This window comes from Somniosus microcephalus, chromosome 4, assembly GCF_052327205.1.
Source record: "Somniosus microcephalus isolate GS21.2 chromosome 4, FLI_Smic_1.0, whole genome shotgun sequence".
NCBI lineage: Eukaryota > Metazoa > Chordata > Chondrichthyes > Squaliformes > Somniosidae > Somniosus > Somniosus microcephalus.
Window position 1 is genome coordinate 180,323,521 of NC_140990.1, and position 20,181 is coordinate 180,343,701.

Below are 20,181 nucleotides of genomic sequence, written 5' to 3' on the forward strand. Positions count from 1 at the left end.
GACGCTCCCGAGTCCAGAGAGCGCACGGCGCTGACGCTCCCGAGTCCAGAGAGCGCACGGCGCTGACGCTCCCGAGTCCAGAGAGCGCACGGCGCTGACGCTCCCGAGTCCAGAGAGCGCACGGCGCTGACGCTCCCGAGTCCAGAGAGCGCACGGCGCTGACGCTCCCGAGTCCAGAGAGCGCACGGCGCTGACGCTCCCGAGTCCAGAGAGCGCACGGCGCTGACGCTCCCGAGTCCAGAGAGCGCACGGCGCTGACGCTCCCGGGTCCAGAGAGCGCACGGCGCTGACGCCCCCGGGTCCAGAGAGCGCACGGCGCTGACGCCCCCGGGTCCAGAGAGCGCACGGCGCTGACGCCCCCGGGTCCAGAGAGCGCACGGCGCTGACGCCCCCGGGTCCAGAGAGCGCACGGCGCTGACGCCCCCGGGTCCAGAGAGCGCACGGCGCTGACGCCCCCGGGTCCAGAGAGCGCACGGCGCTGACGCCCCCGGGTCCAGAGAGCGCACGGCGCTGACGCCCCCGGGTCCAGAGAGCGCACGGCGCTGACGCCCCCGGGTCCAGAGAGCGCACGGCGCTGACGCCCCCCGGGTCCAGAGAACGCACGGCGCTGGCGCTTCCGAGTCCAGAGAACAGACCGCAGTCAATATTTACTCCCAGTAAGCTTTAGGTCTGTTATCTTGTTTGCTATTAAGCAGCTGAACAATGACAAAGTTCAAGTAAATTAATATGAAGAGTTGCATGTTAATTTACTTGGATTTGACTACTGTTTATCTGCGTAAAACATTTTCTTCCCTACTATCCATCTTGTGTATTCATATATCCTGATCTCCAGTTTCCACAAGACTCAAGTGTTTGGATTAACTAAAAGTGACTTCTTAAAAATCGGCCAAATTTGTCTTGACCACATATACTTAGAAGTGGATTTTATGCATCTGCATTATCTTATTTTAAGCTGTGTTTTTATTCTCCAATTCAGATTTTGTTTGTTGGCCCATGCAGATTTGGAGATTATTAAGAGGAACACTGCTACTCTGTAGGGATAACTAGGGGCAGTGGCGACAGTTGGGGAGGCAAGACCCATGCTCTTTCTGCTTGCTAGCCGCAAAATTGAGAAATAGACTAAACTGAACAGATTTTCTTTGAATAATAAACAGAATTAACCCTATTCTAGATTGGCATGAGTTCACCTTCCACATACACATGTTCAGCTCTTACCTTCAAAACGCAAGATTCACTGACTGTCACCAGCTGCGCACTTCCTCTTTCCCAGACAAGCATTGTGTAAAAGCCGATAAATACCCCCACTTTCCCCCCTCCAGCAGGGTCTGCCCCACTTACATAAGTGCTTACATAAGAACTGGCTTGTTCTCTCTTTCCCCAATCTGACTCATAAGATTATTCTCCAGGATGCATGTACACACACAATTTCTCCCTCCAACACACTCAACTCTTCTAATTGTCAAGTAGGAACCACATGTATGTGATATAATTCCACTTTCTTTTTCAGTCTGTCTTGTGCAGTTCATTGTAATATTTGCCTGACCAACAAAGGAACACAAATCTTCATGATGATTTTTATTATCTTGCAGATAAATCACTTGGTTACCAGCAATTAAGAAGCCAGCAGAAGTATTTTGCCGTGGATGATGAGGATGGTGAAAATATGAGTAAGAGTGCTTATTTCAGGTTATGAGCATGGGACCCACTGCTGACCATTGTTATTACATACCCAAACCTTGATCTTGTCTAAATTGCAAACCCATTAAGATACCACACCAGGCCTGAATTATGTGTTTTGTTGGGACTGGTATGTTGTTGCCTTTTCAGATTGTGCCAGTAGCTATAGTGCCTCTTAACAGTCAAGTGAGACTTGCCCGTTTGGATTTTACATGGTACAAGCACAAAGAAAGGTGGAAAAAAAGACTACTAGATGCATATTTTTGATGGAGTCACTTTGTTTTGGGGCACTGTCTGTGGCCAAAAGTCAGTGTGGTCCAGGCTCTTTCCCCCTCAGTGACTCTCCCAAGTGTTTGAACACAGCTGTACGCTCACTATGGGTCTGAAATCTCAAGTTCAGGCATTTACACCCACAATGTGCACTTACAGCAGCAGTGACAACAGGAGGTCAGATCCCAGAATGGTGTGGGTGAGAGGGGAATAACCAGAAGTTGCGATGGGGAAAGTTGGAGAATGCCATCATTATCTGGGGATGGAAAGGGGGTGTGGGGGGAAGAGTTCCGGTTTGAATTGAAGATGGCGAAGATTGACAGGTTGAATTGAGGGAGTGAGAAATCCTAGCATTAACTGAGGTGGCGGGCAGCAGAATGCCCGTATTAATTGGCGGGGGGTGGGTGAGGGGCGTCGGTGCTTTGTTGATGGAGAAGTGTGCATAAATAAATTGAGGGGGAAGAAGAATGTCAACATGAACTGGGATGGGGGCGAAGGAGGGAGAACAGAAAAGTAGGAAAAGAGTGCCTGGTTGAATATGAGGCAGGAGCGGGAGAGAGGGGTCTCTGAATTGTGAAGGGCGGGGGGTTGCGGATGGTGGAGTTGTAGCAGTTAGTGTGTCTATTAACTATATTTGCGGGGTGGGGTGGTTGGAAAGTAGTGTGCCTTTATAAAGGGAGGGGAAGTGACTATTGAAGCACCTTCTGTGCAAGGTAGGTTTGCTTGGTCTGTGGAATCCAAATGTCACTATTTTCCTGTTTTTTAAAGATTAAAAATATGTATCAATGGCTAAGTTTAAAACATATATCCTAATGTACCATTTCTATTGTAAAAATTCTAAATTTTCTGGGGTGCAGTCTCCCAGATCACCATTAGATGTCACTAGGGTCTGAGAGGAGATGGTATTTAGAAAGAGTGTGTACAATTCTAAATTGGTCTGTAGCCCTGCCTGGAATGATCCTGTGGTATAAGGCCAGGTTTTAATCCCATATTTGCAGTTAGACATTTTTTTAAATAGTAAATTAAAACTTTGTTTCTGCCAGTAATGGATTATCTTCTACTACTGGGAGGAGAAGTTTTGAAATGTAACAGAAAAAAAATAATTTCTAAATGTCAAATAGAGAGAGGTTTTCAATGAAATTGATTCAATCCCACTCTTTACATGGAGTGATTCCAGTGCTCATATTCATTGTAGATTGCAAACTATTTGAAAATGCACCAAATGAAATGTAAAAAATCAAAATTTTCTGGGGAGGTATGTTCTCCTTCTCCCCCCCCCCCCCCCCCCCCCCCCCCCCCCGCCAAGGAAATAAAGCTTGTGCCATCAACACTTGGCTTTCCCCTTTCAGGCTTTGTACTAAAGGGTAGTTGTTAATCCTATTGAACACTGCGAGAACCTTTAACTAAAGATATTCTCAGAAAAAACGTCTGGAAAAAGTACTTGCCCTTCCCCCCCAACCTACTGTCCCTGCTATATTTCTAGCACTCTGTTCAGATGGTGGACAACCTACATCTGGCTTTGTGCTACTCAACCAGCTGGTGAGCACGTAATAACGCTTCGTTCATTGAGACCTGGGTATCTCGGCTTTCTTTATCCTTAACTAGCTGGAGTGCCCGGCGGTGCCGAGGGTTTTTTGAGGGCATGTTGTTATATGTAAAAATTATTTCTACTTTTTTCATAAGAGTTTGTCTGTCTGTCTGTGTGGGAAGGAGAGAGACTGGGGGAGGGGGTGGGGGGAGAGAGGCCCGGGGATCGAGAGAGAGACTGGGGGGAGAAGAGAGAGACTGGTGGGGAGAGAGCGACTGGGGGGAAGAGAGAGAGAGAGAGACTGGGGGAGAAGAGAGAGATGGGGGGGGAGAGAGAGAAAGAGACTGGGGGGAGAAGAGAGAGACGGGGGGCGAGAGAGAGAGACTGGGGGGAAGAGAGAGAGACTGGGGGGAGAAGAGAGAGATGGGGGGGAGAGAGAGAGACGGGGGGCGAGAGAGAGAGACTGGGGGGAAGAGAGAGAGAGAGAGACGGGGGGAGAGAGGGACTGGGGGAAGAGAGAGAGAGACTGGGGGAAGAGAGAGAGACTGGGGGAAGAGAGAGAGAGACTGGGGGAAGAGAGAGAGAGACTGGGGGAAGAGAGAGAGAGAGACTGGGGGAAGAGAGAGAGAGAGAGAGACTGGGGAAGAGAGAGAGAGAGAGACTGGGGAAGAGAGAGAGAGAGAGACTGGGGAAGAGAGAGAGAGAGACTGGGGAAGAGAGAGAGAGAGAGACTGGGGAAGAGAGAGACACCTGAGGACTGTTTAAAAGTAAGACTGTTTAAAATTAATATTGAACGTACCAAATGAAGTAGAAAGACTGTTTAAAATTAATATTGTTTAAAAGTAATATTGTATGTACCCAACAAATGTCAAATCGATTGACACCTACAGAATGTTGGAAAACTGTACCTTTTTGCTATGTAAGCTTTGGCAATATGGTTCTCTGTAAACTTTCATGCCAATAAAGCATTTGAACTGAACTGAACTGAGAGAGAGACTGGGGGGAAGAGAGAGAGAGAGACTGCTGGATTTAGTTCGGGATTACCCTGGAGGAAGAAGGCGAGCTCTCCCTCCCTGTACCACCCCTTCACTCTCTCCCTCCCTGCCCCTCTCTCCCTCTCCCCCCCTCCCCCCTCCTTCTCCCCCTCTCCCTCTCCCCCCTCCCTCTCCCCCTCCCCCTCCTCCCTCTCCCCCCTCCTCCCTCTCCCCCCCTCCCTCTCCCCCCCCTCCCTCTCCCCCCCTCCCTCTCCCCCCCTCCCTCTCCCCCCCTCCCTCTCCCCCCCCTCCCTCTCCCCCCTCCCTCTCCCCCCTCCCTCTCTCTCCCTCCCCCTCCCCGCTCTCCCCCTCTCCCTCCCCGCTCTCCCCCTCTCCCTCCCCGCCCTCTCCCTCCCCGCTCTCCCCCTCTCCCTCCCCGCTCTCCCCCTCTCCCTCCCCGCTCTCTCTCCCTCTCCCCCTCTCCTCTCCCTCCTCATGGTTAACATGGCGGGCCTTTGGACCCGGTTGGCCGGGCGGCAGACGAACGCCTTTCGTTGCGGACTCCCGTGTCCGATTTTGGTCGGGGACGGCTCTCCCCCTCCCTCCCCGCGCGCTCTCTCCCTCCCCGCGCGCTCTCTCCTCCCCGTTCCCTCCCTCCCTCCCTCCCTCTCTCCCTCCCCGCGCGCTCTCCCTCCCCGCGCGCTCTCCCTCCCCGCGCGCTCTCCCTCCCCGCGCGCTCTCCCTCCCCGCGCGCTCTCCCTCCCCGCGCGCGCTCTCCCTCCCCGCGCGCGCTCTCCCTCCCCGCGCGCGCTCTCCCTCCCCGCGCGCGCTCTCCCTCCCCGCGCGCGCTCTCCCTCCCCGCGCGCGCTCTCCCTCCCCGCGCGCGCTCTCCCTCCCCGCGCGCGCTCTCCCTCCCCGCGCGCGCTCTCCCTCCCCGCGCGCGCTCTCCCTCCCCGCGCGCGCTCTCCCTCCCCGCGCGCGCTCTCCCTCCCCGCGCGCGCTCTCCCTCCCCGCGCGCGCTCTCCCTCCCCGCGCGCGCGCTCTCCCTCCCCGCGCGCGCGCTCTCCCTCCCGCGCGCGCGCTCTCCCCGCGCGCGCGCTCTCCTCCCCGCGCGCGCGCTCTCCCTCCCCGCGCGCGCGCTCTCCCTCCCCCCGCGCGCGCTCTCCCTCCCCCCGCGCTCTCTCCCTCCCCGCTCGCTCTCCCTCCCGGCCCGACTCACCTCGGTACCAGAACGGAGTCAGTCCGACACCAGGAGGCCGGGTACCCATCGCCCCGAAGCGAGCCCGGGGTTCCTCATGGTTAACGCAGCGGGCCTTTGGACCCGGTTGGCCGGGCGGCAGACGAACGCCTTTCACTGCGGACTCCCGTGTCCGATTTCGGTCGGGGACGGCTCGTTGGAAAGCCCCGGCTTTCCCGGTCCCCCACTCACGGCAAGAGAGAGAGGGGGAAGGCGAGAGAGGGAAGAGGGGAGAGAGTGAGGGAAGGAGATAGTTTTCCCGCAGCCGCCATTTTGTGAGGCACTAACGGCAGTTTGAAGGATTAGGCCCCGCCCACACACGCCATGAAACGCCCCCCGTGACGCAGCGTGCTCACCCCGTAGGCTTGGTCAACCTTCACGTCACTCAATGCTAATGAGCGGATTTCCCCCGTATGATTGGCCAACCGCTAATTAGCGGAATTTTGAACGTTTTTTGTCTACTGTCGGAACAATTTTTGTCTGACCAAAAAGTAAATACGCCTAGGACACCCTCCTAATCATAACCTTTCTTTTGATATAACATATGTGTAGGTACGCTCTATAACTTTTGAGTGATGCCCGGACAGACAGACACCACTATTTTATTATATAGACTAGCTGGGGGGGGCCCCGCGTTGCCAGGGCTGTTTAGGCCAGGCGGTTTAAATCGAGTCCCAGGCTTTGGGGCCTGTCTGTCTGTCCCTGTGTGAATCTGCTGCCGGGCAACATTTTAAATCGAGTCCCAGGCTTTCGGGCCTGTCTCTGTGTCCCTCTGTGAATCTGCTGCCGGGCAACATTTCTATCTTTTAATAGCTTCAAAGATGAAAGTGAAAGTACTTATAAAACGTTTTTGGTAAATGTTATGTTATTTTTAAAAGAGATACTAACTTTTCGAAGCTGGATTAGCAGATTTTGAGCTGGAAGTAGTGAAGCAATGGCTGCCCGATGCCTGAGTTGAAAAGCATTAGTCTCGCCCACAGACGCAGCGATTGGCCAACCATCAGGCGACTGAACTGTAGGATTAGTCAATCGTGACGGCACAGGATTGGTCGACCTTGACGTCAGTCAATCAATGCTAATTAGCAGATAATGAGTTTAATTTTGAAGGTTTTTTGCATAACGCGCGAACAATTTTCGTCCGACCGAAAAGTAAATACGCTTATGACGGTTCTGGAATCGTAAGCTTTCTTTCGATGTAACACACGTTTAGGTATGCTCTATAACTTTCGAGTTTATTCAATACAGACAGACGGAATGACAGACAGAAGAACCGCTTTATATATATAGATAGATAGATAGAAGATTAGATGACAAAAAGGATATGTAATAAAAATGTTATTTGACTGCTAACCTTTTTCTGTTCTCTTAATTTCCCCTGCAGATTTTAGCAGCATTCCACCTCTCACCGATTGTGTCATTTTTTTTGTATTCCTGATCAACAATGCTTACAAACATTTGTGCATTACATCTTCATGCCACACAAACCCTACATGGATATATAGACTGATGTACTATTTTTTACTTTGTGCATCAGCCATCCTTAATATAAATTAGATAAAAGCTAAACTAACTTGGATCCTGCCCTGCCATTGGAAATTAGAGGGAAAGTTATTGTATGAGCTCTGAAGTATTGTATTTGTATTTGAGCAAAATCTGCCAGCAGGAACAACTGGTACTTTGTGCGCTGGGTGGCAACAAAAAAAGTTCACATTCCTGTTCAATTGTTCATTTTCTATATTTTTAAGCATTTTTAAGCCTGCTTCTGCTGGTGCATATTGTTAAATTAATTTATTGGACGAGCCAGTGTTTCCCTAAAGTTCACATTCCTGTTCAACTGTTCATTTTCTATATTTTTAAGCCTGCTTCTGCTGGTGCATATTGTTAACAAGTTAATTTATTGGACATGCCATTGTTTCCCTTAAGTTGCTCGAAATTTGTATCAAGGGGACTTAGATTATTTGTTTCCAGCCCAAAGTTTACTAGAATGCCGCAAATCACGGACAGCTGCCGGCCAAGTGGAGTACCGGTTACTCCATGTGCTGACTTCAGACCTAGTTCTAGAAGGTACAGTTGGCAGTGTAGTGCAATACCTGCCTCACCATGTATTAAATATGAATCTGATTCTAGCAGGTATGCTTGACTCTTGGGTGAAGTACTTTTTAATGTGGAATATTTCTGGTCAGAATTGAATAATGGAAATTATAATATTTTAGACTAGCTTACCTTTGGGAATTGAGAAACTTTAGATGTTTACCTCTTAAGTTTGTTTTGTGATCATTTGCTTTCCTCAAGAAATTAGTTAATTTAAAAAGATTCCAACTGTTTAAATTTGTTTTGGAAGGAGCAGACCTCATAGGCAAAATGGCTGCTTCTCATTCTGTACTAGATGTTCTTTGTTGCATTGTACTCCACGTGAGTGATTTGAGAAGCTGTTTCTCACTGCCAAGCACGTCTTACTCGATGTACAGATGCTGGAACTGATTCTGTCTTGTGTGCCCTATAGATGAAGCACCATCTACTCCATGTACTAACTGAATCAGTTTGAAGAGTCCACATGTCCATGTAGACCACTGGTAACTATTTATGAAACCTGTTCAACTGGCAAAGGCTACCACAGCCATGACTGGTCTTGTGGTCACTTGACATCTACACGTATGCACTCCTGACTAGAGTAGCTGGATAGAATTGGAAGTTGCTATTTGGAATACTTTTTCCCCTCCCAAGGCTAGGTGGCTAATTGTGTGTTCCCACTACAGCCTTGCTGAGACTGGTAAACTCAGCCCAGATCAAGGATCAAACCTAGGATCATTACCATTGTGGGCTATATTATATTTTTGCTGCACATTACTCCGTTATATATTTCCTGGGCCAAAAAAGCCAATGCAAATGTGTTAAACTGCAGAATATCAGAAAAGTAGAAATTTACAACTATGTATGATTTATGCAACTTACACATGACTCACTTGCTACTTGCACTTTCTGAAAAGTACTGTATGTACAGCAGTTTCCAAGCTTTTAACTAATTTATGTTCTTCATTGGTAATACAGTTAGATCAAGTTGCTGATATATTCCCAACAGTTAAAGTTTCAGTGAAAAGGGCTGGCATGTTAAAGCAACACCCAAAGCCCAGAACTTATCACTGTACTTTATATGACAAACAGCACAGATTGGAGACTGCAGGTGCTGCTTCCAGTATTCCCAGTAATTCTATCTAGCTTTCTCTTTAACATCTTCATTGAAACTGCCTTCATGCTTTTTTGTTCTGAATCTTTATTCTGTGGTTCCTTTTTTTTCCTGTTGTCCTTGGCACAATATGAAGTTAAGTGGTCTTTTTGGGGCTTTGCAGCTATGCCAGTAGCAATATAAAGCCAAAGCTGGGGCTCCACCGGAGTTGAGAGAGAACTGGAGTGAGACTCGAGGGAGGGGCAGTCATGCATCACTTGGGTTTGACGCTGCATGGACTGCAACCACAGTGCAGTGACAAATCGGGCTTAAAACGTGCTCTGAGCTTTCTTGGATCTCCTATGCACTTACTTTTAAACCAATCTACATTTCAATTAAACGGTGAGATAGTGCAGAAACTGTCACCTAAACATTTACATTGTAACTGTTGGGAGTGGAGCTCTGCATATCTTTGCAAAAACAACTTGTGCAGGGAAATTTTCCGGGCAGGAGAACTGTTGTAGCCAGATGGTATAAACCTATCAGACTGATAGCTGCAGTACAAATACCACATTCAAGTCCTTTGCCTTTTCAGTACAAATCATCATGAAACATATTAGACTAATCTGCCCTATTCATGTCATGAACTGTACTGAGCTTAAAAGCGCTGTATAAAACACCATCCTTAACCAATGATCTGTTCTTTGAGCTGATGTCGCTTCATATTTTTTTAAAACTGCTAAGTCTTCCTGAGGCCAGACCAAGTTAATTTCCTGCAAGGTTTGTTTATGCATCATCAGTAGTTCTGTCATTTAATGAAAAAATTAAAAATGCAAAAAAATTCTTTTTTGAATGTTACATTTTTTTGTATTTTTTATTGATTAGTTATGCAGGCTTCATAATCAAGAACTGGCATAATTTGTTAATTTCAGCCTGCTGTGTATTAAATGCCAATTTTTCTTCTGCCTCACATCCTACAATAACACCATACAATCAAGTGAAACTGCAGCACTTCATTGTTGAATTAATCTTTTTTTCCTCCTTTCTTATTTGTTCCTTCCTCAAATTCCTGATTTATCAAATGTTAACATTGGATGTTTCTACAATAGCAAGTACTGTACAGTGTAAGGTGCTGGTCGTGTCTCATGTAGGCCTAATGTTGGCTATAGCTAGAAAATATTACGGTCCCAGTTCCCCAGCCCTCCCTGATTCAGTAGTCTCTGGGTGCCATTAGGTTAGAGGTCAGAACAACTTTACAATCTGTTTTCTTCACTTATGTATCCACTCTAAAAAGTGGTCTTTTTTGGAATTAGGCTTTAAGTGCATATATTAGCCTGAGCAGAGCACAGCCAAGCTTCCACTCCCGAGCCCTCCCTAACTAGGCATCTCCTGAAAGCATGAGGCGAGTTGGACTACCAAAAAGTGCCCCACTTTTTTTTTAACTGTTTATTTTTAAATCTAGCTTAGTACTAAAAACACATAAGCTAGCTACTGAGGTTGTGTATGAAATATAGTTTATCTTGACAAATGCCCCCTTAAAAAAAAAAGCTAACATTTATGATTTGGATGGATGCAATTCTCCCCCACCCCGCTCTACCCACCAATCTGGGCCAACTGCTACAAGTGGAATGCACTGTATAGTGTATCGCTGAAAGCATCACAGGAGGTGTGCTAAGTTGCAATGCTGCTGCCTGGTGTGCCCAGAATGACTTGCCCTCTTATTTAGAAGTTATTGGACTAAACCCAGTGACGGTCCGGGTTGAAGGTTTGGTGCAGTACCTTGCCTGCTGCACATTTTGCAAACCGACGTTAATGTATATCCGTGTAGTGTTTCAGTTGTATTTTAAAATTGGTTTGTTTCTTTTAGAAAGGGTAATTAATTTGATCAAGACCTTTTGAAGACTGCATTCTTCTATATCTGGATACCTTTTCTTTTATTATCTTGCCAGAGTGGGTATTCATTTTGTGAATCATTCTCACAGCAGGTGCAGCTATTCCTCGTTTCAGCTCTCACACTTCTGCCTTTCAGTAAGCATGAATACATGAGTCGAATAGAGTGAAGCGTAGTGTTCTCCTTATCTGTATAACTAAAGGTCACAATCTGTAGCTAATTAACCTGATTTAAAAATTAGAGCATACCATATGCACCAATTTCAAGTAAAACAGCAGCAGCACAAGAACTAAGCTTTTGAATTCTCTGCCACTAGCCAAAGGACATTTCCAAGTAAGTTTCAAGACCATGTGAAAGAGTAAGTGAATTGCAACAGGGTAATTATGTTTTAGTCTGAGTCACTTTTGCATTGAGATACTTCGTGTTGGTCTGGATACTCGCCTTACCAAGAGCAACCTATTAGATAAACTGGAGGAAAGGTGAGGAAGGTGAGAAAAAGGTGATCATATTTAGATCACACAATAAGTCCTAATGATGCCACATTTGGAAGCCAAATAGTAACAAGTGGTTCATTTATAGTGGAAGCTCATATTTATCCAGTGTTAACATCATTTGGATCTCCCTAAGAAATATCTATTACTAATGCAGTGTACACAATTTGTAAAACCCAGGAGTACACGTTGTGCTTGTTTTTATGTCTGCTAACTACAAGTGAGCAAAGATGCATCTTATAATCTTTTAAAAATAATATTGTAAAATTACTTTCCTTAATTATGTTAGTATTTTCCAAAGTAGAAACTGTAATTAATCAGCATTAACAGTACAACTAATTCAAACAGTGTTGATTGTTGCCAGAATTTCTTGTGTGCTGTCACACTTCGACCCTTCTGTGTTCTTCAGTGTGAGAATTATTGAGCAAGGGGTTTGTTCATAACCAACCTTGTCCACTCAGCACCTTCCTGCAAAGAGCTAAATTATGCTGGTGTTCCATCTTGCTGATGAGTGAAATGACACCAAACTTCCTTCTCATTTCCTGGAGGGTCTAAATTATAGTAGTAATACTTCAATTCCTCCACATGATGTTACTCCAAAGAACCTCTGACTGGTTTATACTGGAGGTGATTGATATTCTTTCTCATTTGTTGAAACTCCACTTACAGTTGAATGCATTTCCTTCAAGTAGAGCACCATTCCACTTGGGCATAACCTCAGGTGCACTTAGAGGTGACTGAATGAGAAATATTTTAGATCACCTCACTGTAAGTGTGGTGTCCCTCATCATATGGATGTAGTTCCATTTTTTCAAACCAAGCTTCCATTCTTCCTCCCATCTAGTCTCTTTCAGACCCGGTGCACTTTATTTTTTGTGTTCAAACTTTTTCACACATTCAGTTCAGTCTCTGGTGCTTCCTCTAGGTAAGACCTCCAAGGAGTGGTACAGAACAAGGCCCTCATTTACAGCAGGGGTGGGGACAAGCAACTGAACAAAATGGCTTATGTATATTCCCAAACTTTCGGATAGTAGCCCAGGTGTATGACTATATGGGGGTTCTGTTTGTGCATAATGGTGGAATATTCAATTGCATTTGGAGGGGTGTTCAATTGCATATGGAGTTTGAACTCCGATTTAACATTTTTTCAACATTAAAGCTAACTTATTGATGTCTCACTTTATTCATTCACATGAACATGCTTACTGAAATCAGTTCCATTAATTTGTTGTTACACAGGGCCCAGATTTAATGTCTTCTGCCAACAGCATTTTTGTGATTTCTCCCTCGTTTTTATGTTATAGTTTATTAGTTGTTGTAGTGTACAATTCCAAATACTACATCCTGTTGCCATCTTAAACATCAATGTCTGACATTGTGGTGTTGAAAATTAGCCCATGAGGGTCACCTTTATCCTCTACTCAATGAATAAAGTATTTTTCAGTAGAAGAGCTACTCTGCATGGAGATATGTCACCTGTTCTGACTTCAGACCCAGGTCTCTCTGCAAATATATTGCGTGCTCTTACTGCAGTCACTGAATATACAGGCATTTCACCAGCTGTTACTCTAGATCCAACTGTGCAGATGTTTCCTATATGCAGCTGTGTCATGTATCCATACACATTTTGTCCAAATTCTTAAGTTAAATTTTACCCAATCATTAACATAATATATAAATTATGGCTTTCAGTAAAAGCCTTTGAAAACTAAGCTGAAAATCATTTTTGTTGTGTCTCTTCTCCTTTTGTATTGTCAATGTCCTTATAACGGTGTGGGGGAAATCCATGACCAGGTCATCCACAGCAATCAGATACCCCAAGATGTGCACGTAAATGCGGCCAAGATGGTGTCCATGTTTGCTTGGTGGCCAATTTGTCACTGTAAATGAAGATGATCTGATTCATTTTTTTTCTTTTTCCGCAATGCTTGTCCTTTCTTTTTATCCCTTCCTGTTCCTCTTCTGTCTGGTGTTAGGAATTCCCACTCTGGCATTACAGATATTTTTCTGAGCTCCAAAGGAGTAACCTATGGACCTTTTGCTGAAGGATGTTATAAATGAAAATTTGACTGGTATTCTATCAGCTTTGTGAATGGAATGAGGTGATGTGTATGAGAACCCCCCAACCCCCACATTGTGCGTGAATGTGCTGGGGGGAAGAGAATTCTACCTGATACCTGATTGCAAATGTCATCTAGTTTGATTTACGTTCTCTTCTGTCTGCTATATCAGCACAATTCTCACAGCTGTGTAACCTACCTCGTTGGTAAAGAACTAGGATTTAATCCAAAAATGCTCCAAATGGTATGATCTCCTGTTTTTTAGACCTGTGCTGCAGGGTTATAGAATCTTGTTCATATTCTGTTCTGAGAATGAAGGTCACACAGAGCTTCAGCAGTTTAAAAATAGCAAAATAACACAATACATCAATATAGTGCTGTGATACAGATTTTTATATGAACAGAAAGAGCCACGAAATAAATTCCACTTAATCTGTTCCGTAAAGAAAGTTAAAGAATCACCTCTGCAAACTAAATTCTCCAGCAGGATTGTGTTCAGGATAAAGAGATGGAAGTTGTTTAAGGTATCTATAGCAAGTACATATCTGTAGGAAAGATGTATCTTTGAAAATATCTCTCTTCAGGAGGCCTGGTGGTACTGGTCTTTGGTGTGGTAGAACACAGCTTGGCCATTCCCCACATGGAGATGCACTTCCTGTAAGAAGGTGGAGAAAAACAGACAGTGAATCAATACAAGTTACTTCTGCTCATGTTCTAGCAATCATTCGCAGAGTGACTTGGCAAAGAAGCAGGAGACCTCTATACTGGGAAATATTAGTGTTTCTGAAGAAAACATTAATGGACTAAAAGTTGAAAGGGGAGAATTCTCTTTCTAACTTGTAGTTTAATACATTTATCTAAGAGGTTGATAATTGTTAAGTTATGAATGTATACAGTGCTATAAACTTGTCTTTTGCACTGAAAAAAAAATAATGGTCTGTTAATTGCTACTTGATGTAGCATTTTAATATTTTACCGATATATGGACTATACATAATACTGTGTAGAACCCTGTATCATGATAATGTTGAGTATTAATACTCCCACTTAACTTTTCCCTCATAAAAGTATCTGCTGTTTTTATCCTTGGGAATTCATTACCATTTTGGGCTGCTTTAAGTTATTAACTATTTAGGTTTTTTTTTGTGTTTTTTAATTGTTTACTTAAACCTCTTTTGTTACATTCTGTTATTGGCCTAAATCCAAACTTCCCCCATCCCAAGATGAATCTCAAACACACATCGCTCATTCTGTTACAAAGACAGATGAGGAATCTCTAAATTTTGCATTTACAAGATCCTACAACGAAGGCGTTGTAAGTTGCTCTTTCTGGGCACCGCAGGTTCAAGCAGCACTGAAGTAAAAGAGAACCGTAATCTGGAGAACGTCTCTCTTAAGGAAAGCAGTCAAGCTCCTGGTGAGTCGCAGCTTTCAAATGGCAGCAATTCCTCCATTAACAGAAAACGGCCACTGGAAGAGGGCAATAATGGGCACTCGCATCCTAAGTTCCGTGCCAAGAGGAGGAAGAAAACACCAGGTCCCATTCTGCCAAAGAATGCACTAATGCAATTAAATGAGATTAAACCTGGCCTCCAGTACAAGTTGCTATCTCAGTCTGGCCCAGTCCATGCTCCTGTTTTTATCATGGCTGTGGAGGTCAATGGACAAAACTTTGAAGGATCTGGGCCCACCAAGAAAAAAGCAAAGTTGCATGTAGCTGAAAAAGCCCTGAGGTCCTTTGTTCAGTTTCCGAATGCCTCTGAGGCCCACCTGGCTATGGGTCGAATGCTGAATGTTAACACAGACTTTACGTCAGATCATTCTGACTTCCCAGATACTCTTTTCAATGGATTTGAAACCCCAGCACAAGGAGATGATCCTTATCTCTTGGGGTTCAATGGAGATGGTTCTTTCAGTTCGGGTGACTATAACTCTTTTGGTCCCTCGTGTGGTGTTGGAGGAAGTAATGTAGGTCAGTCAGCACTGACTGCTCCATCTCCTTTTGCCATGACCAGTGGGAAGAACCCAGTCATGATCCTAAATGAACTGCGCCCAGGACTGAAATATGAGTTTGTTTCTGAGAGTGGAGAGAGCCATGCAAAAAACTTCATCATGGCAGTGACTGTAGATGGGCAGACATTTGAAGGGTCAGGGAGGAACAAGAAGTTGGCAAAGGCTCGTGCTGCTCAAGCAACTCTTCAGATTCTGTTTAACATGCAACTGGACTCGACACCATCACGGCAACCTATTCCTAGTGAAGGTCTTCAGCTTCACCTGCCTCAGGTAAGGAAATTGTTTTTACTCTTGGCACTTGCGCTGTTGAGCATAATGGGGAGGGATGCTTCTGAATAATAAGGGTGAAAAACTCAGTAATAATACTGGTAGACTTAATGTGGGAACTTGAGAAATGTACATCTTTATTTGTATTGATTATTTTCCATACAGCATCAATCAGCCACACCACTCCTCAAATTCCGTTCATAAGAGGGAGTGGTATTGGAGCACATTGCTAATTTAATGCTTTCCAGAAAAAGGTCAGACTGACAAGAGTTGTCCCTGGCAGCTCTGTGCAGTTCCTGTTGTCATTGGCAAAAGCCTGTTCCTGTTGTCATTGGCAAAAGCCTGTGAACAGGTCCTCTTTCTGCCCTTTATTCTGCATTGTACCTTAACAGTTGCGTTTTGAGCTAATGTATGGACAAATGTTTTGTAAAGATGTTTTCTCTTGAAGCTTGCACCATTTTTATTGCTTCCTTTTCCAGGTTAGATGATTGTGATTCTTCAAATGAATATGTAATTGGAAGTGTACCACAAATTCCTAACAAAAACTAGCCCCAGAAAACTCTTGAATCATGGCAAATATTTGGCTTTAATCTTCGATGGACTCGCCTTGCTGACACCTCTTGTTCAAGTTCACACAGTTACCATTAGTTGTGATTACCTGTTTTTTGTTTTGCCCATTCCTTGTCAATTTTTGAATTTTGATCTGTTTAAACTGAGTGTGCTGATGACTTTGAAAGTACAAACTCGAAAGAGTTACTGAAACTAAGAAGGAATTTGTTAACATTCATGGAGATGGGTAGAATTCGAAAGATAACTCAGCATGATAAATCTGTTAATTTAACTTTCTACACTCTCGGGCTGAGCAAACCCCATTAAGCCAATAACCTGCAATGTCATCAGCACTTGATGTTTTAACTGTAGTATTTTAAACATGGACTGGTATGGGCAGAAAAAAACAAGGTTACACGAGTTAGATTTTTTTTAACCATTGGATATTTAAATAATTTTTGTGATGAATTTAATTCTTTAAAATTTGAATATTAAAATTTAAATAGTTATCGTGCTCCTTCAATTTTATTTATTTTGATCACCTTGTTTTCAATAATTTCTTCTACTGATTTCAAGGATATCATGTTTCCAGAATTATTTAACATGACACAGCCAAGTGTAGATCATATCAAAAGTTTCTTCTTATAGAAATATTTTGAAGTGTCTTGTCTTTGGTACAGGAAATAAGGTTTTGTCGGCAGGAAGTGTGCGCAGACACATGGGGCTGAATTTTAAAACCCAAAAATGGGCGGGTTAGGTTCGGGTCAGATGTTAAAATTTTAAAAATCTGAAACCTGACCCCAACCTACTTCCAACCCACCCACCCACTTCCAGGTTTAACGGAGGCAGGACAAGGGGCGGGCAGCCTACCCGCTCCCAGGTTGCGGGCAGCCTACCCACTCCCAGGAGCTGGGTTGGTATTTTAATGAGGCTGGCAGTTTCTGATTTTACAGTGGGCAGCCGGGTTTCCCAGGCCTCGGGAAACCCAGCAGCTGAAGGGAGGTGAGGACAGCTTTGAGGAGAATGTAAGTGCCTTTACAGCACTGCTTGTGGGCCAGAAGGAGCAGTTTCTCTCTTCTTCCCCCCCCCCCCACCCAATTAGAACCCAACCCCTCCCCCATACAAAGATCCCAACGTCTGGGATCGACCCGCCCCCACATTTGAAAATGCGTATTATGTTGGTCACTCAGTTCTCTGGTACACATCCACTCTCAGTAGAAATGCACGGTGGTCTGCCAGCATCTGATACAGAAATAAAGGCCTCCATTCTAAATGTCAACCTGCCTTTTATCTTCAGATGCTGAGGGGCCTGCTGGCTGGCATTTTCTTATTATGTAAAATTTTGTGCCTAGAAATTCGATAAGGCTCGAAAATGGTGGTGGCACCGCAGGGCAAGTTTGGTCATGGCCATTAAAAAAAATCGCAGGCAGCACGTTATTTTGGTGCTGCCTGCTGCTTTGAATGAATTCAGCGCACAGCCCAACGACGAATGCGCTGCTTCAGGCTGTGCGCTCAGGAGGAGGCCCAATGTCACGTCCCTGGTCATTTTAGAAAGCAGCCTCAAGCCCTTAAAGGGGAACTGCCTTCTGGAAAAAAAAATCCAAACTAGGTAGTCTTCAGCTCTTAAAGCTGAACTGCCTTCTGCACATACAAAATGGTACAAGTGCTTCAGCACTAACACAAATGACTCAACAGGCATGGGAAAGGGCACCCAGGGTCTTGCACGTAGCACTCCAGCTTTGTGCAGGGGGGCAACACTGGAAGAGAGGTCCTCCACCCACAGGGGGCCAGGAGGCCCTCCAGAAAGAAGGATGTGACACCAGATCGCCGAGACCATCACTGCCAGCAGTGTTGTCCACAGGACCTGGCTCCAGTGCCCAAAGATATTTCATGACCTCAGACGAGTGGTCAAGGGCAGTGAATGCATCTACAAAAGCCGTCTCCTACCAACTGCACCACTAGCCTCACACACTGTTCAATGCACAACCCCCTCCCCGCCCCAACCATCACTCACCTACCAACAATCTCTACCAAACATGAGGCACACCTCACATTCCTAGCTTCACCTCGCCACTTTGGAGGAGACGGTACTGACCATTCTTGGCAGGGGCATGGTTGAGCACTTGGCCAGTGGCTGGGCTGAAAGAATACAAGATGCCCGAATCCTCGTGTTATCCTCCTTCTCGCATCTCACTTTCCCCTCATCCCACAATCCTGATATACAAGCTGTGCATGGCGTAAACATGCAGCTCTTGATTTCCTGCCCTCCCCTCACCACAACCATACCCTTGTGCCTTCCTCATTGCAAACACCCAAGAAATCCATCCTGCCTAGCCAGTGGTTGACCAAGAAGAGGGAGAGGAGAGTGAAGAAGAAACACCATCGCCCGATTTCACACTCCCAGCCACCAGTTCCTCAAAGGCGTCCTGCAAGGCCATCTGCAGTGTCCCCCACTGCAAGTCAGTAGCCTTTTGCCAGCCATGCTGTAGCCACTGGGGTAGCACTGTGTGACATCACTAGGATAGGCAAAGGCACACGCAAGGCAGTCACTAAGGGAATGCACAAGAGTTGATTTTTTGATGTATTATTGGATGCATATTTGGATAAAGTTGCTCTGTGGTAGCTTTTATTTCAACATTGTGGTCAAGAGGACGATGTGGTGGCCAGTAACAGAGGGAAGGTAAGGTGTGGGACAAATATTGAAAGGGGACTTGAGATTGCAGTCACTAGTACCACAAGTGGATGATTCTATCCTGGCCAGAAAGGGGCTGTCTGGGTTGCCTCCTTCATTCCGCTTCCTCCTCTTCCTCGTCTTCTCCCTCTTCCCTCTGCAAGCAGCTTGCCCCTTTTGCTGCCTCTGCTTCATCTCCAGTGCCCCCTGGGACTGTGAGCAAGTGGTCTTCTCAGAGGCCTTCCTTTAACATCCAAAGCCTTGCAAGCGTCCAGCAGCACTCCCTGCACACTTTAACAACTTTTTTAATGTATTGCACAAAGCCACTACTTCAATAAAATACAAAAAAAACTCCAAAAGCTGAAATCGAAACTTACCTGAAAGATGTGTGTGTCCCTTTAAGAAGAGCTGACAGCATCTCTACATTTCTGCTGCACGCACGTTCTTCCGTGCATGATTAGGAGAGGGTGTTATGGCGTGTGGCGACGTCCAAAATTGTAGTTGTGCGTCAAATCAGACGTTGCACGCCAATTGTTGTCACAATCTGCACATTTGCATTGGATAGGTGAGCGCTGGCAGAGACGACGCTATCACCCTCTCCAAAATGGGGGCCGCCATGTCCTGTGCCCGAAGTGGGCGGAAGCGAGGCAGCCATCATTTTTTCAAGAAAACTGCATTAATGGTCGGCGCTAAGGTAGGGAAATTCTGGGCCCTGGTGTCTCCCCGGGTGTGCCTCTTCAAGGCAAGCTGACTAGATGCTTCCATGCGTCGACCAACACCACTTTTGGGCTGGTATCCAGGATGTGCTTGAGAGCATACTGATGATTTTTCCAACCTTGGTTCCTGCTTGCTGCCTTCCCAATAGCATAGCTGAGATGAGTAATTCAGAAAGTTGGATTGAATCTGCATCCAATCCACTCCATGACACAGTCATGTTTCAGTGTGCTGAACCAGAACAGTCCCATAATATTCAGAGAATGAAAGTCTTCAGCATAAAGTCTTCAAACTTTATGGGGGGAAAATTGGGTGGCGCCCATTTTGGGGCGCTAACGTAGCCGCCCTGAAAAAGTTAACAACCCCCCTCCCCCCTGCCATAAATTCAGTAGTAGCACCCCAAGCAGGAGGTGGGGCGCTACTGGAAAGCGCATTGAAGGGGAGGGGGGGTGCCGTGAAAACAGCCCGGCATTCGAGGAGTGCCGGGTTGAGCGATCGCGCCGGCACCCTGCATAGAAAAGCGAAAGGGGGCGGGTGCTGGCAGTCAGCCAAAATAAAAATGGCTGCCCTACACCTGCCCTTTAACTTGCGCCGCCGCCGCTGCCAAACCACCCCCTAATCCTGTCGCACATATCGTCAGGGGGCGCAAGGGAAGTTTGCGGCCGGGGTGCTACCG

General features: G+C 45.8%; 1 protein-coding gene across 5 annotated transcripts in view; it reads left to right on the plus strand.

Annotated features, from left to right (window-relative positions):
• Positions 1-20,181, plus strand: part of LOC147120040 (double-stranded RNA-specific editase 1-like) — a 365,909-nt gene that overhangs the window by 256,221 nt on the left and 89,507 nt on the right. For all 5 annotated transcript variants that reach the window (XM_085985544.1, XM_085985545.1, XM_085985548.1 and 2 more), the window contains 2 exons: positions 1,590-1,667; positions 14,634-15,574. In XM_085985544.1, coding sequence (XP_085841670.1) covers positions 1,590-1,667; positions 14,634-15,574 — 1,019 coding nt within the window. The remainder of the gene's footprint in view (positions 1-1,589; positions 1,668-14,633; positions 15,575-20,181) is intronic.